At 36.6% G+C, this 15456-nt stretch overlaps 1 protein-coding gene across 1 annotated transcript; it reads right to left on the reverse strand.

Moving 5' to 3' along the window:
• Positions 1 to 9388: 9388 nt before the first annotated feature.
• LOC124412103 lies at positions 9389 to 10112 on the reverse strand. Its single transcript, XM_046891715.1, has 2 exons — positions 9923 to 10112; positions 9389 to 9852 (listed from the first exon to the last, which is right to left on the reverse strand). Exons 1-2 carry the CDS (start codon positions 10003 to 10005, stop codon positions 9423 to 9425), a joined length of 513 nt encoding a protein of 170 aa, XP_046747671.1. The 5' UTR covers positions 10006 to 10112; the 3' UTR covers positions 9389 to 9422.
• Positions 10113 to 15456: the final 5344 nt, after the last annotated feature.

Raw genomic sequence — 15456 nt, forward strand, 5'->3', positions numbered from 1 at the left:
TCTCCACACGTGCAGTTTCACGTTTTATCAATGCTGGTACAATGCTGGTTTCTTTCTTTGTTCGATTATCATTAGTGCATTCTGACAGAGCAACCTTCGCAGAAGAAGGTAATGAATAGTTTCCGAGTTTAGGCAACTCAGTAAAATGGCTTAATTCGTGTGTAGAATCTTCTGAGTCACTTAGCCCATCTGAAAACATTCTTGAAATTGCATTACTGTAATCATTCGGCTTGTTGTCCATCTTCTTACTTTTCTCGTTTTTTGAAAACAACCACATCGAATTTTCATTACAAGTAGTTTTTTGTGCCTGCGACTTTTTCAGTGCAATTAAGGACGATGATGTTGACCCTGAATTTGCAGTATTTGATGATAACAAACTACTTTGAGAGGGCAGACTAGAATTTTTCATGGCTTTGCCACAGAACATTTGCGAACTCTTGTTTATGCCTTTATAACTGCTACCCATTTCCAATCTATTGATACTGCCTCCAAACTGTTTACTTAAATTATCTTTTACAGTTGATGATGCAGTCTTCTTTTTCTTACTCTCAAATGTCTTGGGCATTTTTTTAAATATCCTTTCTTTCCATATATTTTGTTGCTGATACCATTCAGTATTGTGGGATGATTTATATCTGTCGACATAAGACGTATGTAAAAAATTAATCATATTCGCTTTTACACTGCAAATTTAGTATGTGGTTAGAATGTTGTTTCGGTTCCTTTCAATCTTACTTCACAATTGATAATAATAAAATTTATTGACGTTTGAATTTATTTTGCATATATATTCTAAATTCTTATACATTTATGAGATATGCGGCGTTAGAAATTCCGAAAACAAAATAAAATTTCCATAATTGTGCACATATAATTAATGTTCATCGTCGTTCCCGGATATTCAATACGGCATGCGAGATTTACGTCACGTGGTATGCATTTGTATCAATAAGTAATGGTATGTATAGAAATAAAAATGTTAATATATATACTATTAAGAGAGTTTAGTCACCGACAACCGATTTTTTAAAGAGAAGTTACATTTCTTGAAATAGCGATCCTTTACCATACCCCGCAGCTCATGTGCCTATCTAGTTGATAGTAATATAATTACTTACTTGCTAAATAGATATCGTTAGTTGAAGTCTTGACCGCAACGTAGATCAATGATTGATCGATTATATCATCAGTTCTTGAAGAGCTTTCAGCTATTAACCTAAGCAACGCGAAGTTGGCTTCGAATTCGATGTGTAAGTTTAACTATGTGAGTAATTCAAAATCTGAGAGTTCTACTTCCCGATATTAATCTATTAAAACGGTGCGGCAGTAAAAACTGCTCATCAGCATCTGAAATTTGATTACCAAAAAAAAAAAGAATACTCTTATTTCGAATTTCGAATTGGCCCTACTTTTACGTATACGTTCGCGAGGGTGCAGGTAGACAGCGTAGGAATACATATTTTCTGGAACGAAAAAACAATTGCAGAATGATACACGCTTCGCGATTGTTACTCCATAGATTTTAACGACATTTTAAATTGATCCGAAACCGGAAGTCAGACTTCTCTATCTCTAGTCGCCCACGAAAGTAATATCCCTCAATTATTACCCACTTTGCACGCGAAGTGGTGAAGTTTTATTAATACGGCAGTTAAAATCGGAATTATCGTGATGAAACGAAAGTGTTTGCGCTTCGGTGTGTCTGCGCGGGAGATAGGAGGGTGAGAGCTGAGGATATATCGCATCTAGTTGCAGGATATACGCTCGCGAAGCGCGACTAAGATCGCCGTCTAGCCGAGCTCAGAGAGCTCAGAGAGCTCAGAGCCGTTTCTCCCGCGTTTGCTGCCTCCTTCGTCCCGACGACGTCGTCGCCCGTGTTCCCCTATTCGACCTGACCTGCGAGGCAGGTTCATCGAGAGCCTGCGATCTTAGATCCCAGCTCATCGTCAGTCGGTTAGGATCCGCCGTGCGCAGGTGTTCTGAATCGTCGACGGACCGTTTGGGCGACAGCATATTCGTTTGAGAAAGTTGCAGGCAGTGAACATCGCAGAAAACATATCTGCAATCATATCGAAACTATACGCGTGCAGGGTGGGAACAAAAGACGATGGCATGCGATAGGAAACACGCAACACGGTTGATCGAACATTTCGCGGACGATAATTGAGCGTGGACAATAACAACTGAGTGGTGTGTGCGGTATTTATCGTCGCCTCAGAGGTTCGGTGAGTGAAAAACATCGCATTGAGTATTTTGACGCGACTTCGGCTGATTCTTCTCCAACTTCGTTGAAACGTTAGCCGAGGGTTAATCCAGTGTGAAGTTGCGCGCGTACCGTGCTTGAGGAGATAGTCTATTCTCCGCGCTCACTTGTTTCCTAGTATTACATTAACACGCTGTCAGTGTATGTGTGTGTTGTGTGTTGTTTGATTGAGGAACAGATGTGTTTACTCGCAACAACAAAGCTGTTGTATTATATATATTACGTGTCTGAAACTGGTGAATGAAATACGTCACGTGAGTTTTCTCTCGTGTTAATCCTACATCAATTAACTGACTTTTCCGACCATAATCTTTTCGACAACCTTGACGATCCGCCGAACGAAAAGAACATGCCAAGGACATCGAACCTCCAGCCCATCGCGGAATCGAATACTTTGAAACCGAGTGAGTATCTATTACAATTTAACATAGCGCATATATTTTACCACGAATCGTATTAGATCGAAATTGAAAATGAAGATGAAGTGAAAACTTCTTCGGCATCGAATTATACGGGAGTTGATTCTGCTCCAGAAAATTACACCCTGTGTCACAGACATTGCACTTTTATTTTCATTAGAAAATTTCGTCCGTTTTCGGTTCCGCCGATGATTTTTCAAGCGTATAATCAGCTGCGTAGATCCGAGCATTCGCGCTTCTTGAATAGAAAATAAAAGAAAAAATCTATAACTAACTATCGATGTAATGATGTAGTGGCATTCATCATTAATCACGAGTAAGCTTGACGTTGACTGACGATTAGTTTTTGTCTACTAACAACAGTAACAACATGGTGGAACAACCGGGAGATGTTGTTTCGGTAATTTGCATTTATTTCTAATTAAAAACTCATCTATAATTGTACAATCTGACGATGCTCATTGTAACTGAATTCGTTTCAAGCGTTAAACGAAGGGTTAATTAGCGTTTGGAGATAAAAAAAAATGAAATATTCATAACGCAATGTGGGATATTAGGAAAAAACCTTTTTTACGACCTATAATTCATCGTCTATAAATCGAATGGCATTCACACGAATATAACCGTATTCCAGTCTAATATCTAACGCCTCTCTCTCTCTCTCTGTCTCCACATAACCGGAGATCACCCGCTGATTTCTCAACTGTACGAGTATACTTAAAAAGAAACAAAGAAAAAAAAATTTTATAGTCGTCAGAAAACCATGTTCAATGTCCATATTATATATTAAGCCTCTCGTTCACTGAATGAATATCATGTGCATCCTAGTACAGGGTACAGCCTGTACCTGCACTTCTCAAGGAAACATTATAATCCTATTAGTTTCTAGTCGGAAGTACGTCTGTTCATAGCATAGTCAATTTTTTCCACACCTTGTCGACGTTTTTTCATTTTATTCGTAACACAGACTCGCTTATTATTCTGATATTACTATACATATTACTATTATTATACTATAGATTCTTTCGAACTTTCGAACAAAGAATTATATATGTGTAATATATGTAAGACCGAAGTGAAATTTAAGTATTAAACTTACGGTATCGCTGAAATATACGATCAATATTATTTAGAAGATACTATACGTGAAAGGATCTTTTTTTAGCAACGATTTTATATTTTCGTAAATCACCGATAGTCCTGGCCAAAGTCGTTTCAAAGATTTATTAGAATGGCCTGCAAATTTCACGTGGGATCAATCTAGGTATATAAACCGTAAGTTTTAAAATTCTTAATCTCATCGCATGTCTCCGCTAATGGCATTCACTCGATTTCAAGTCTTCGCGTTATTAAGCTCAGTCTGCGCATGCATGCATTTCTTTTTTATTCACGGTCGTTCGTCAAACACTTGGCGCCGTTTGTGTATTCAATAATTATAATTCTTACCTGTACCTAATATAAAACAGTATTGCGACTATTTAACGGGGTGTCGAGATTTCCCTTCTTTCTCTTTGGGTCAGTGTGTTAGATTTTTTCGATCCTTTCGACTTGACTGTAATTCAATCACATCAATTCTATAAAATGTAAAAAAAAAAAAAAAACGTACGAAGATTTCTATGATTTCTTGGTATATACCAAAATGCAACTTTCTTTCACAATTAACCTCATCGTTGTAACGTTCTATATATATACACATATATTGGTTGTTAATTTATTTACATCCGGAAGAAGTTGTTTTTGTTCAACCTAACTGACCCCAAGTTTTCTAATGCAGGGTAATAGAAAAAATATGTAGGTAGTTCCAACATTTCGTTATAGTCAGACGACGCGAATATTATAGAAATAAGTGTTATACACTGATTTAGCGACAGAGATATTATATATAAATTAATGTCACCTTCTGTATCTATTTATGTGTATATGTATAGATGTATTTTTTTTTTCAATCACGTTTCTCGACTAACAGGTGACCGACTGATCTTTTGAAAGCCTATTTAAAGCTAAGCTAGTCGACCTGAGCGGTTTTTTTTTGACATTTCTCGCATACTCGCTGCCATTAGATGAAAGTACCTAATTAGGTGTTTATAGTGGTACTCGTCGCCTTTTTTTTTATCTCTATCCATTTGTTAGAAACTGAAGATCGATGCTGATTCCTGTCGATCGTTTGTACCAGAATCCACAGCATTTTGATACGTGGATGTGGATGCGGTCTGAGATCATAATTATTCGGTCGATATATATATCGACTCTTTCGATGACCTGTCGTTATTCAAAAATTGAAAAAGCTTCGTTGCCTGTTCCTGAGTTGGAATGAATTTATCACATCATCATCCATCTCTGACTCCTTTCACTGCTTTTCGTCTTATGGTCTTAACTGCGTGCTAAAGTTTCTTTTCTTTTTCTGCACATATCATAGCGGGATTCGATTCTGACTTTCTACAAAGGTTATTTCATTTTATTATCATTATTCATACCGCCTTTGCATTATTATGCACTACGAATCTGAAAATTTCGCCAACCTTTGTTTTTTCCTATCCTTTCTCACAAAAATAAAATAATATCATTCGTGCGAAAGTCGAAAGTTTATAATAATAGGCATCAATTATACAGCTAATCGGCGCTCCATCATTATCAATTGCGGACGGTTCAACAACTCGCGCTTTCGCTTTTATTTATATACATAGATACATTGTACTTACATATAGATATATATTATAGGAAGATACTACTATAGGTACCTACTATATAATATATTCACTTCCGCACAATTTTATAATCAATTATCATACCGTCGACTGTGCACCATTTATATCCTCGTCTCGGATATCGTAATTACACAGAGAGAGAGAGAGAGAGAGAGAAAAAAAGAGATTCAATTATGTCAGAGTTTATCTCTATGCTCCTGATGTAAAATAAACTTTCGGACTTACGGCAGAAATTCAGCGCCGCGATCTGTAATCGTGATTGCAATATATGTAAGGTCGTTACAGTATTTTTGGAGAGCATTTTTTGCATTTCGGTGTGCATATACAAATATACACACTTCACTTTTTGCAGCTGGAGAAACGGCGTGATTTCTTAATCGTTCGTTATATCGCGGTAAGAAATTACGGATAAGAAATCCACTTACATGGGAATTCCGAAGGAAATTTCAATGCCGATTCTCTTGCTCTGGACTCGAGCTTGCAAGTTGAAAATATACGTGCCTCTTACTATCTTTACGGGGCTAATGCAGCCAAAGATTTACACGATGAACACGAAGATAAGATCAGAGTTTCTCTTTAAAATTCAAAATAATTATCTTAAGACTCGATGATTCTGATATTCCGTTCGATTTGACACGAGATAGTATCAACGCGTTCTTTCTTTTCTTCTCTCTCTCTCTCTCTCTCTCTCTCTCTCTCTCTCTCTCTCTCTCTCTCTCTCTCTCTCTCTCTCCCTCTCTTGTATAACGCGTAGAAAAACCACGTTGCGTTGTAGCGACAATAAATCTTTCCGGAGATAGCTTGTCCATTCATTCATTCATTCACGCGCAGTGTGTGTGTGTGCGTGTGTGCAGCGACGACGAAACCTCGCACGATAAATTATTCGAGCCATGCTTCATGATGCAGCAGGTTTCTCGATCTCTCCGTGTATCCCCATTTGAACTGTGCAAATATATTATGATCCTAAGTGAAAATACAACGTGAGAAATGAAGAAATTCGCGAAGGGGGTGAGATCGAGATGCGGTGGATTGTAAAAACTTGCCGCATCGCGAATTCGACGCGGAATACGTACGCGCGATGACGTTCGTTTTATAGCACCGGTCGGCGTGTATGTACATACGTGCAGTGTTAACCTGGATTGGCGTTCTTATGCCTATACGAGCACGGAGAAACGGATGCAGAACTTCTGCAACGGATTCCCGCGTTGGGGATCTTTTGCTTTTTCTTGCTTTTATGCCGTTTCACGCGAGGATCATGCCAGAGTATTTTTTTCATTTTAACATCGAAAATCGCATCATTGCAATTGCTTAGACATGGCATAAAATAGTTCGGAGCTGTTTTGGATCGCTTAAAACCATTTTCAGTACATTTGGAATTACTTGAAAATGGTTTGAAACCATTCCTGATCATTTTGAAATTATTTAAGAATTGTTTGAAACTTGTTGAAATCGGTTTGAAGGATTTTAGAATAATTTTGAAACCGTTTGAAACCATTTGAAATGCTTTGAAACCGTTTTAAATTGATTGTTATTTTATCTGTGGGCGAACAATCGCTGGAATAAAATTCATCAAACGTTTCGACGACGCAACCAAAAGAGAGAGAGAGAGAGAGAAACTTACCCCAATTATTTTATGTAAAGTTATTCTTCTAGACATACGAGTATACATGTTTCATAAATAAATTATGTTTTTGGGATGTCTGATTACGAATCTAAAATCAGATTTAAAAAATTTAAGATGGCGGATCCAATATCGTGGACGAAAATTTAAAATTCGATCGAATCCGTAGAAAAAACTCTGTCCAGGGATTTTGAGACCGTTGATTACGAATATGAAATCAGATTTTGAAGCCTCTGCATACAGTTTTTTGACCGTATTCGATTAAATTTGAAATTTTAATCCACCACATTGAATCCGCCGCCATGAATTTTTGAAATCTACATTGAGTTTCGTAATCAGCGACGAAAAGTTAACTCAACAAAATAATGTGTGACGCAAGGGGCTAATATCCAGGGTCAATCGTTTCTTGAAAGATCCGCGATACCGTTTTTGCATGTTTGTATAACAACGTCTTAATTTCGCTAGACGAAATAGCGCACAAGTAGCTTTCTTTGCTTTCTTGTTTGTTCATTTGCCTCTTCGTCCTGAAATTCCTCTCCTTTCGCATTTATATATATGTAGAATACAAGTTGGTTGGCACATTATCGTTTTACCGATATATTCCAAGCGTTTCTATATAATGTACGTTAGTTTCCCTGCCACCAATTTATTTGCTTGTGTGTGTTTGTGTTTGTGTTTGTATCTAGACGCGATTCATTTACGCGCGAAAACCGGTGCTTAGTGTATACGCGCCGGTCATGTGAGAGCTTTCTACTTTCGAAGAAACGTGTGATTCGAGCTAAGTTTTTACTCATTTTTACGACTTTCGCATGATTTACGCGGACCTCGATGATTTTTAAAGAAAATGAGTAAATCTCGTCTGCGTCAATATTATACATACAGTGTGTCGGAAGTTTCCAAAATATACACTTATTTACACTTTAATGCGGCGTGTAAAGGCTTCTCGTGATAAATTAATTACGAGAAAAAAATTTATTCAAGCCTACTCTCAATATGCTCTTCAAATAAATCTGTATTATTGCTACGATGTATACCTATAGCTATACGAATTGCTGCTTGCAGACGCGGGACGAATTCTTAACGCGATAAGCTACACGCTTTGATGCTGTGAAATTGATCGATGCAGCTTATAGCTGCTCGACTATCCTTTCCGTAGGTATCCTCATCTTGCGCGATCTCTGCTGCTGTGAAATCCGTATAAAAAAAATGTTATTCAAAAATATCCCATTCATTTTTCTCATCGTCATTGAGTGAGGCGTGATATTTCCGCAAGCTAGCTTAACGGGGTGAAAAGACGGAGTTCCAAGCAGGTTAAACAAGGACGCCTTTCGTCCTTAAGTGTTCGCTGTCCACTTTTAAATATCAGTTTTTATGTCCAACGATTGAAGCTTGTCCGCGGCGTTTTTTCATGTTCTTCATTGTACCTGCACGTCTTTCCGCATCATATATAATAAATACTCACCTTCCTCGCTATGTGCCAGCTATGCAATTATCTAATCTTGGATGCCGCTGCGCTCAAGTGCAGAGGAGAATAAGCCTCATACTCGTGTATGTGAGCGTGATGCAGAATTTTTTTTTTAACATGACATCGCTGCGTTAGTTACAACCGAGCGCAATGCGCTCCGTTCTGCATACGCTTTGTGCGGTGGTTCTTACGTTGGTCATAATCTTTTGGGTTTACAATTTTCACCGAACGTGTTAATCGTAATCGTATAGGATAGTATCAACGGATTTGGATAATTGAGGAAATGGTTAGTGAGTTAGGTTGCTTTCGTATACTGTGATCGTGATTTTCGTAATTAGGGACACTGATGTATATAGGTATGTATAACGGTTTGAGTTATTATTGTAGGCTAGTAACTAGGGCGAAATATTATTCAAACTAGGTCAACTTCTAATTTTTATTCCTTTGATACAGCGTATTATTTTATTTCCCAAATACTTGCATATACGTATAGAAAGTAAAATGAGTAAGCCTCCTTAATATTATGATTCACTTTTTCTCGCCTATGATTGGGAGGAAATTCCGTTTTCTGTATAGAGAAAAGAGGAAAAGACGTAACTGGTCAGATTAGCAGATCCGGTTACGGGATAACTAACGCGATAATTATTGTTCAAATAGTATAATTAGTAGTCGATAAAAACCACTATTGTGAATAATTAGGCTTTTTACTAAATAGAAAGTACAATCCTCCGTCGATAATATGCAAAAACTTTTATTACCGAAGCATAACGTGCTTAATATCACCTCAATTATATAGACCAGGTATAATACAGAAAAATGGGTTTTTTTAAATTAAAGAGTGAAGACACAAAAATATACGTTAACTAAATAAATAATAAATTAATAGATCAATATCGACAAGCACCATGGATCTGATACATCTTACGCTATATAAATGTAATAATAAAAATCACAGGTTTTCATCGATTTTGTTAGAATTTTCTCCATCTTTTTGTAATATTTGTTCGGTCCAATTCCTGATTTCGTTCATGACAATCACGGTTGACAAAGTCTTTGCCGAATTGCCTTTGACGATGAAACTTGGCTCGATCTTGTACGATTCGATCAAGACTTGCAACTGGTCTTGAGTTCCATTTTCGCTCGTGTATTTTATCACCACCCATTTCTGGCCAATTCCGCCTTTCTCCACCCTGACGAATCCCTTCATCGTAGACGCCGTCGCTATGATGTAATTTATCGTCATGCCGTTTTTCGTACTGTAGAAGATTTGAGCCGCAGTCGATACCGGCCAGCTCTTATTGTATCTCTCTACTTTCATATTCATCACCCTCTGTTCACCCTCCGTTATATCATGACCCAGCGCTAGCCACCTTACACCCCTACGTAGATTACGGCATTAGAAATTTCATTATTAAGAAAGAAAAGAAGAAATGAAATGATTGCACGTACCGTTCGTTTGACATGACGGAACACGAGAGGCTAAATATCGCCGCGATGAAAATGGACCAAGTCAATCCGTCGCTGATCGACATATCGACCACCGACTGTTGCGCGACGTAAACCGGTCTGTATGTTATACAGCTGTGACATGTGTAGCTGGTTAGTCCGTCGTTAACCAAGCCGCTTATCTTGCAATTAACTGACGTGAAAATCATGTTCCAAGATGCCAGTCTGTGCCTAGATATTTATATTATTCATGCGTTGTGAACTTTGGATCTTGACCTACGTGTCAATGCCGCAATATCATATATATATACATATATATATATATATGATTATTTCGTTGGAACACGAATTTATCCAACACTTATAAACGGGGTTAGTTTTTTAGTTGTTTTTTTTTTTCTCAAATAATTATTCGATCTGTACATGATTTGCTTGTTTGACCTTTTTTTGTAATGATTTTAATGGTTTTTTTATTTACTTTTTCTCTCTTTCTTTTTAAAACCGAACCAAGCACCTGTAATCTTGAATTATTAATACAGTTTACAGGTGAAATTTAATTATAATAGTAAAGTGTTCGATTAGCTGTTTGTCGATCAATTGACTAACGACACATGGATTTTTAATATCATTCGAATAACGTGGAACCGGTTACAGCTGGTTTGCAACTAATAGTTGATACTGAAGGTAAATTTTGTGCTGTAATTATAAAATAAGCCAATTAACGAATGCTGCGGCAAAATCGTGGTGAAGAAAAAAATTCACAGACTCAATTACCAATCATTTAAGAATTCACCGATTGCTTCTGTCGGCATACGATTTGGGTCAAATGAATATTCAAGATCAAGTGATACTATTATTGTATGATTTTAATCGTTACAACTTGAGTCATGAGTCATTTATTTCTCAACGCATCTTTCTCTCTCTCTCTCTCTCTCTCTCTCTCTCTATAATGTACACGTTATAAATTTTATCTATTTATCTAATGACGAAGGCAAAAATATTGTTTCATTGACGTTGATTTTTTTTTTCAATCACTGTCAGACGGATATAACATATTTACATACGTTTATAACGGTATATTAGAATATTGTAGAAGTAAAGCGGTACAACGCGGATATAAAAATGAAGCTGCTGTGCGTCGGGAGAGGAAGAACGGTAAAGAAAATTGGCTCTTTTGTGCCTTGGTACAATATATATATATATATATATTTACCTAACAAAGATAGCGAAAAAAATGTCGGTCTGTCAACGTCGGCCGATGCGCGTTGTCTCACTTATCGTTCGTAGAAATCTGATAATATATACCTTCAAGAATGAAATATCTTTGTACGTACTTTAGCTCGGTTTCGCACTGCACAATGGGCAAACGTAAGTGCAAAAAATATGGTAATGCATACGCACAGCCGCGAGGGATAATATTTTCATCTGACAAAGGTATAATGTAGTCTTTATCCCGTTCACGGAAGTAATGCATAATACATAATATTTCTTGAATCAGCTAGAATTGTGAGCTTAGATAAGTAGAAACGATGATCCATCGTTCGCCTAAGGAATCTCGTTATGTGTATGCGGAATCTCGTGTGGAATGGCGGGAGAAAAAGTGGTGAAAACTGGAATTTTTAACGAAACAAATGAAAGAAACAAATAAAGAGAACACTTGAACTATAACCGTACCAATTAAGAAAGACTAAGAATTCAGAGATCTCGGTCAAATTTCATGCGTATTTATAAAGGCATTGTTTCAACATGTTAATATCGTATTTTTACGCAAAAATCAGAGCCTCAGTGTCATGAAATTCTACAATGCGGTTGTTATACTTCACGGTTAAGGCGATGTAATAAAAACGAAGTTATACCCAACTATTCGTCAGAACACGTATAATTATCACTTACGTTAAAAACGGGGAAAAAAAGAAAGTAAAGTAGAAAAAAAAAAAAAAACCTAATTGTGCAGCCGTATACTTTATACCTACCTCGGTTTTATCTTTCATAGCTCCGCTACAAATATTATCTACGATAAAAATTTCAAAGCATGTGAAATATGACGAAAATTAAGCGATCTGCTTGAGATAAGTAGGCTAATGATGCATGTCATTAAAAACTATCATACGTATATATATATATATATACGTCTCGGAGATTACTTTTATGTGTGTATATAGATATTGATTTCAGTATATCCGCGTTACACGTAAAACGAGGGCAAGCTTAGGGATTTCCTAAAATTTCCCCTCTTCTACAGATTCAAATAATGATAATAATAATATGTTTTTTAAACTCGACCATTCTGGTGTAATTTCCTTATTTTCGTTGTATTTTCAGCGATCAACATTCCGCTCTGATATCAATCGGTCTCGGTAAATAGATCGGCCTGCATAATACCGTTAATTGGCCTATTAAATATTCAACCTGTTTCATGCGTGTTGCTCTTGAGTAGCTTCATGGTGTGTATTAGACGGATGCTCTGTAAGTATAGATCATTTGCTTCATCTCGTAGGTACAGGCTGAATGCCGATGCACGGTAAATTTGGCACTTTGGAATCATTACCCAGTACCGTTTAAATTGAAAAGACATAAAGTCGACCCGTTAGAGGTATCTCTGTGAGACTCTAACGATAAACGTAGTTTTGCGTGGGTTACAGGGAAGCTTAGTACGATATGATATACAACGTGTGGTAACTATTAACTGTTGAGATCATTATTCACGTTGCGAGGCTTATTTTTATTTCATATTTCAATTTTCAGTTTTATCACGTCAATATAATACTTAAAAATAACAACAACAACAACAACAATAATGATAAATATAATAAGGTATGAATATGTTGAAAAAAATTCATCGTCTGACTGATTGATATAAAGAAATTGTGTCAAATTCACACATTTAACTTTTGGGTATGCCCGAAAGTTATGGCGCGAAAAAATAAAACAATAAAAAAAATAAACTAACGGAGAAGCATTGAATGCGTAGGATTGAAATCACCGGATACCTTGCGAATATCAAATAGAAATCAAGCCGTGTCGATGCGCACGTATGCACCTTATATATCTATATATATCTACATGCCTATATATACCTATGTGTATATTATATGTACCTACCGATGTACCGTGTCATTCGGAAAGCGGATATGTAGTAAAAAAGTCTTGAATCTCATTTCAATCATAGACGAGCAAACTTACAGTTTACATACACCTATAACACATGTATTTAGAATTAATGTCTGCACACAGACTTCTTAACTACTAGAGTTCTCCGTTTGTACATCTGCTGGTTGAATGTGAAAGAACAACAAAAAGACAAAAAAACGAGAAAAAAAACAAGGAAAAAAAAATACAAAAATTAAAATGAGGAAAAAGAAAAAACTTCGATTTATCGAGCACACGATATGTTATACAGCAGAGAAAAATAAACGAGATTCCGACACGATAACCTATATATGAGTCCGTCAATAGTCCAAGTGTAGAGAAATCATACTGTTATTAGCAATGACGCTAATTGTATAATGTAAAAATAGAAATCGTACGTCACGACGATCCCTGCTCAGCACATTTGACATCCATTAAAACGATTCAAACTCGAAAGTGTCAATAGCTGTCCGAGATTCACACTCAATGTGAATTTGTGTTAACAGCTGGTGCGAGTAGGATTGTGTTATACGGTTAGCCCATTATACATGATATACTTTATTATTATAGACGAGTTTGAAAATGTGTAACGTCATTCGTATGCCGGGCACATTCTTCAGTCTTCTCTTGCCAGCCTAAGTGGGGTTACATACGTATTTTTTATTAAGTATTCATTTATCTTTTTTTTTTTATTCTCTGTTCAATCATTAACGCGATTCATTCAATTTCAATACATTTTCATTTATTACATGAGAATCTAGTTTTTGCGTACGAATATTAAGTCACAATGGTTATATCACGTATAGTAGTGAAATAGTTTGCTTTGTTCTGTTTTTCCGTTCTTCAAATCATGCGAAAGTAAATCAGTCTGAAATTGGACTGTGCCAGTTAAATATTTTTTCCTCGATCTCTCCACAATCATAATTACCAATAGTCTCGAGGTATCCTCGTGCAACACAATTGGAGTAATTTTCTGCACTTTGCAGTAGTAGATTCTGAGCGTAGAATATCGAGATCGAGTTACGAACCCCGGTACACAGTTGTATATATGTATATATATATATATATATATATATATATATATATTTTAAGAAATAAATTGTATTTCACGGTGTAACAACCCTTGTAAAATATCGCTGTCATCTTAGCCGTCGTTACATGGATGCTGACGTTTTTTTTGTTCACTAATTTCGTAAATACTTGAGCCCGTATCTCAGGGATTCGAAAAGCACTGCTCGCTGCTCTTCTGCTACAGTATAGGTATAGGTATGCGTAAGGAGATGAAACTGAGATGTATTTGCATCCACTTCGAATCTCTGGAGCTGGTAGTTGTCCGCGCATACCTACCACGGACAACATGTTGGAATTTACGGTATAATTGCAGACTGGGTAGAATATTTCTACGTGTAACTTGTGCAGTGTGTTCCTTATTCTCGTACACTTCATTGCACTTCTTGAGAGGCTTCGGGATTCCACAGCCGATGTAAGTATAGTAGAGGGCCACTATTGCTTCAGTTACGGTCAACTTACAACTCACAATCGGTCGGGTTCCACGTATTATATAAATATGCTGGGTGTAATATGTATGCACAATGATTAAGCCGCAGCAGGGCGCTATTTTTTTTCTAATCGGCCATTCATTCTTCTTACGATTAGTCAAAGAATTGTTTATGTTATTCCAGGGGAGAGTATGTACGAAAAAACTGTAACGTATGTACACCATTGCACAATTTGGCTTTTTTTTGTTTCTTTCAGCATAGATAATCTAATAGCTTCTTACGTTCTTTCTACCTTTCCTTATGTTATTGATTCGCGGTATGTAATGACGAGTGTGATTATGGTGTTTCATAACGTTTAAGATAACGGAAAGACTGAAATAGGAGGATAACTGTATGAAGTTGATTAATAGATTTTTAATGCTGGTATAGTAGCTGTTGTTGATGTAATTATTTCAGGTGAATAAAATTTCATAGATAAATGAGGAAAAAATAGCGATTCCAATCTCCCGAGTGGTAAAATATACGAGATTCCAAGGTAGGCGTTGGATATGTGCATCTTTTACATCTTGGAAAATTATTACGGTCATTCTTACACGTGAACTTAATATCGCGGCCCGACAATTTGTTTGTTATAACATCGAAACTGCAGCAGTAGTTTCAACGATCCTCGTATATATTATTCCTGTTACCCCCTTGCTAGTCACATTGCGTTCGCATATTTAAAAATTTACGTATGTATTTACCTAATTACTGACAGCAACGGCGGGAGTTAGTAAAAAACCGGGAAAGCTTTTAAGTTCGGTATACTTTGTGCTTGAGATTCCGATCTGTATCCGAATATAGTATAATTAAATGTAGTTGAACGTGATATTTGCGGGATACTTTTACTTTTAACAATCGTGGCGTAGT

This window comes from Diprion similis, chromosome 11 (assembly GCF_021155765.1).
Source record: "Diprion similis isolate iyDipSimi1 chromosome 11, iyDipSimi1.1, whole genome shotgun sequence".
Classification (NCBI taxonomy): Eukaryota; Metazoa; Arthropoda; class Insecta; order Hymenoptera; family Diprionidae; genus Diprion; species Diprion similis.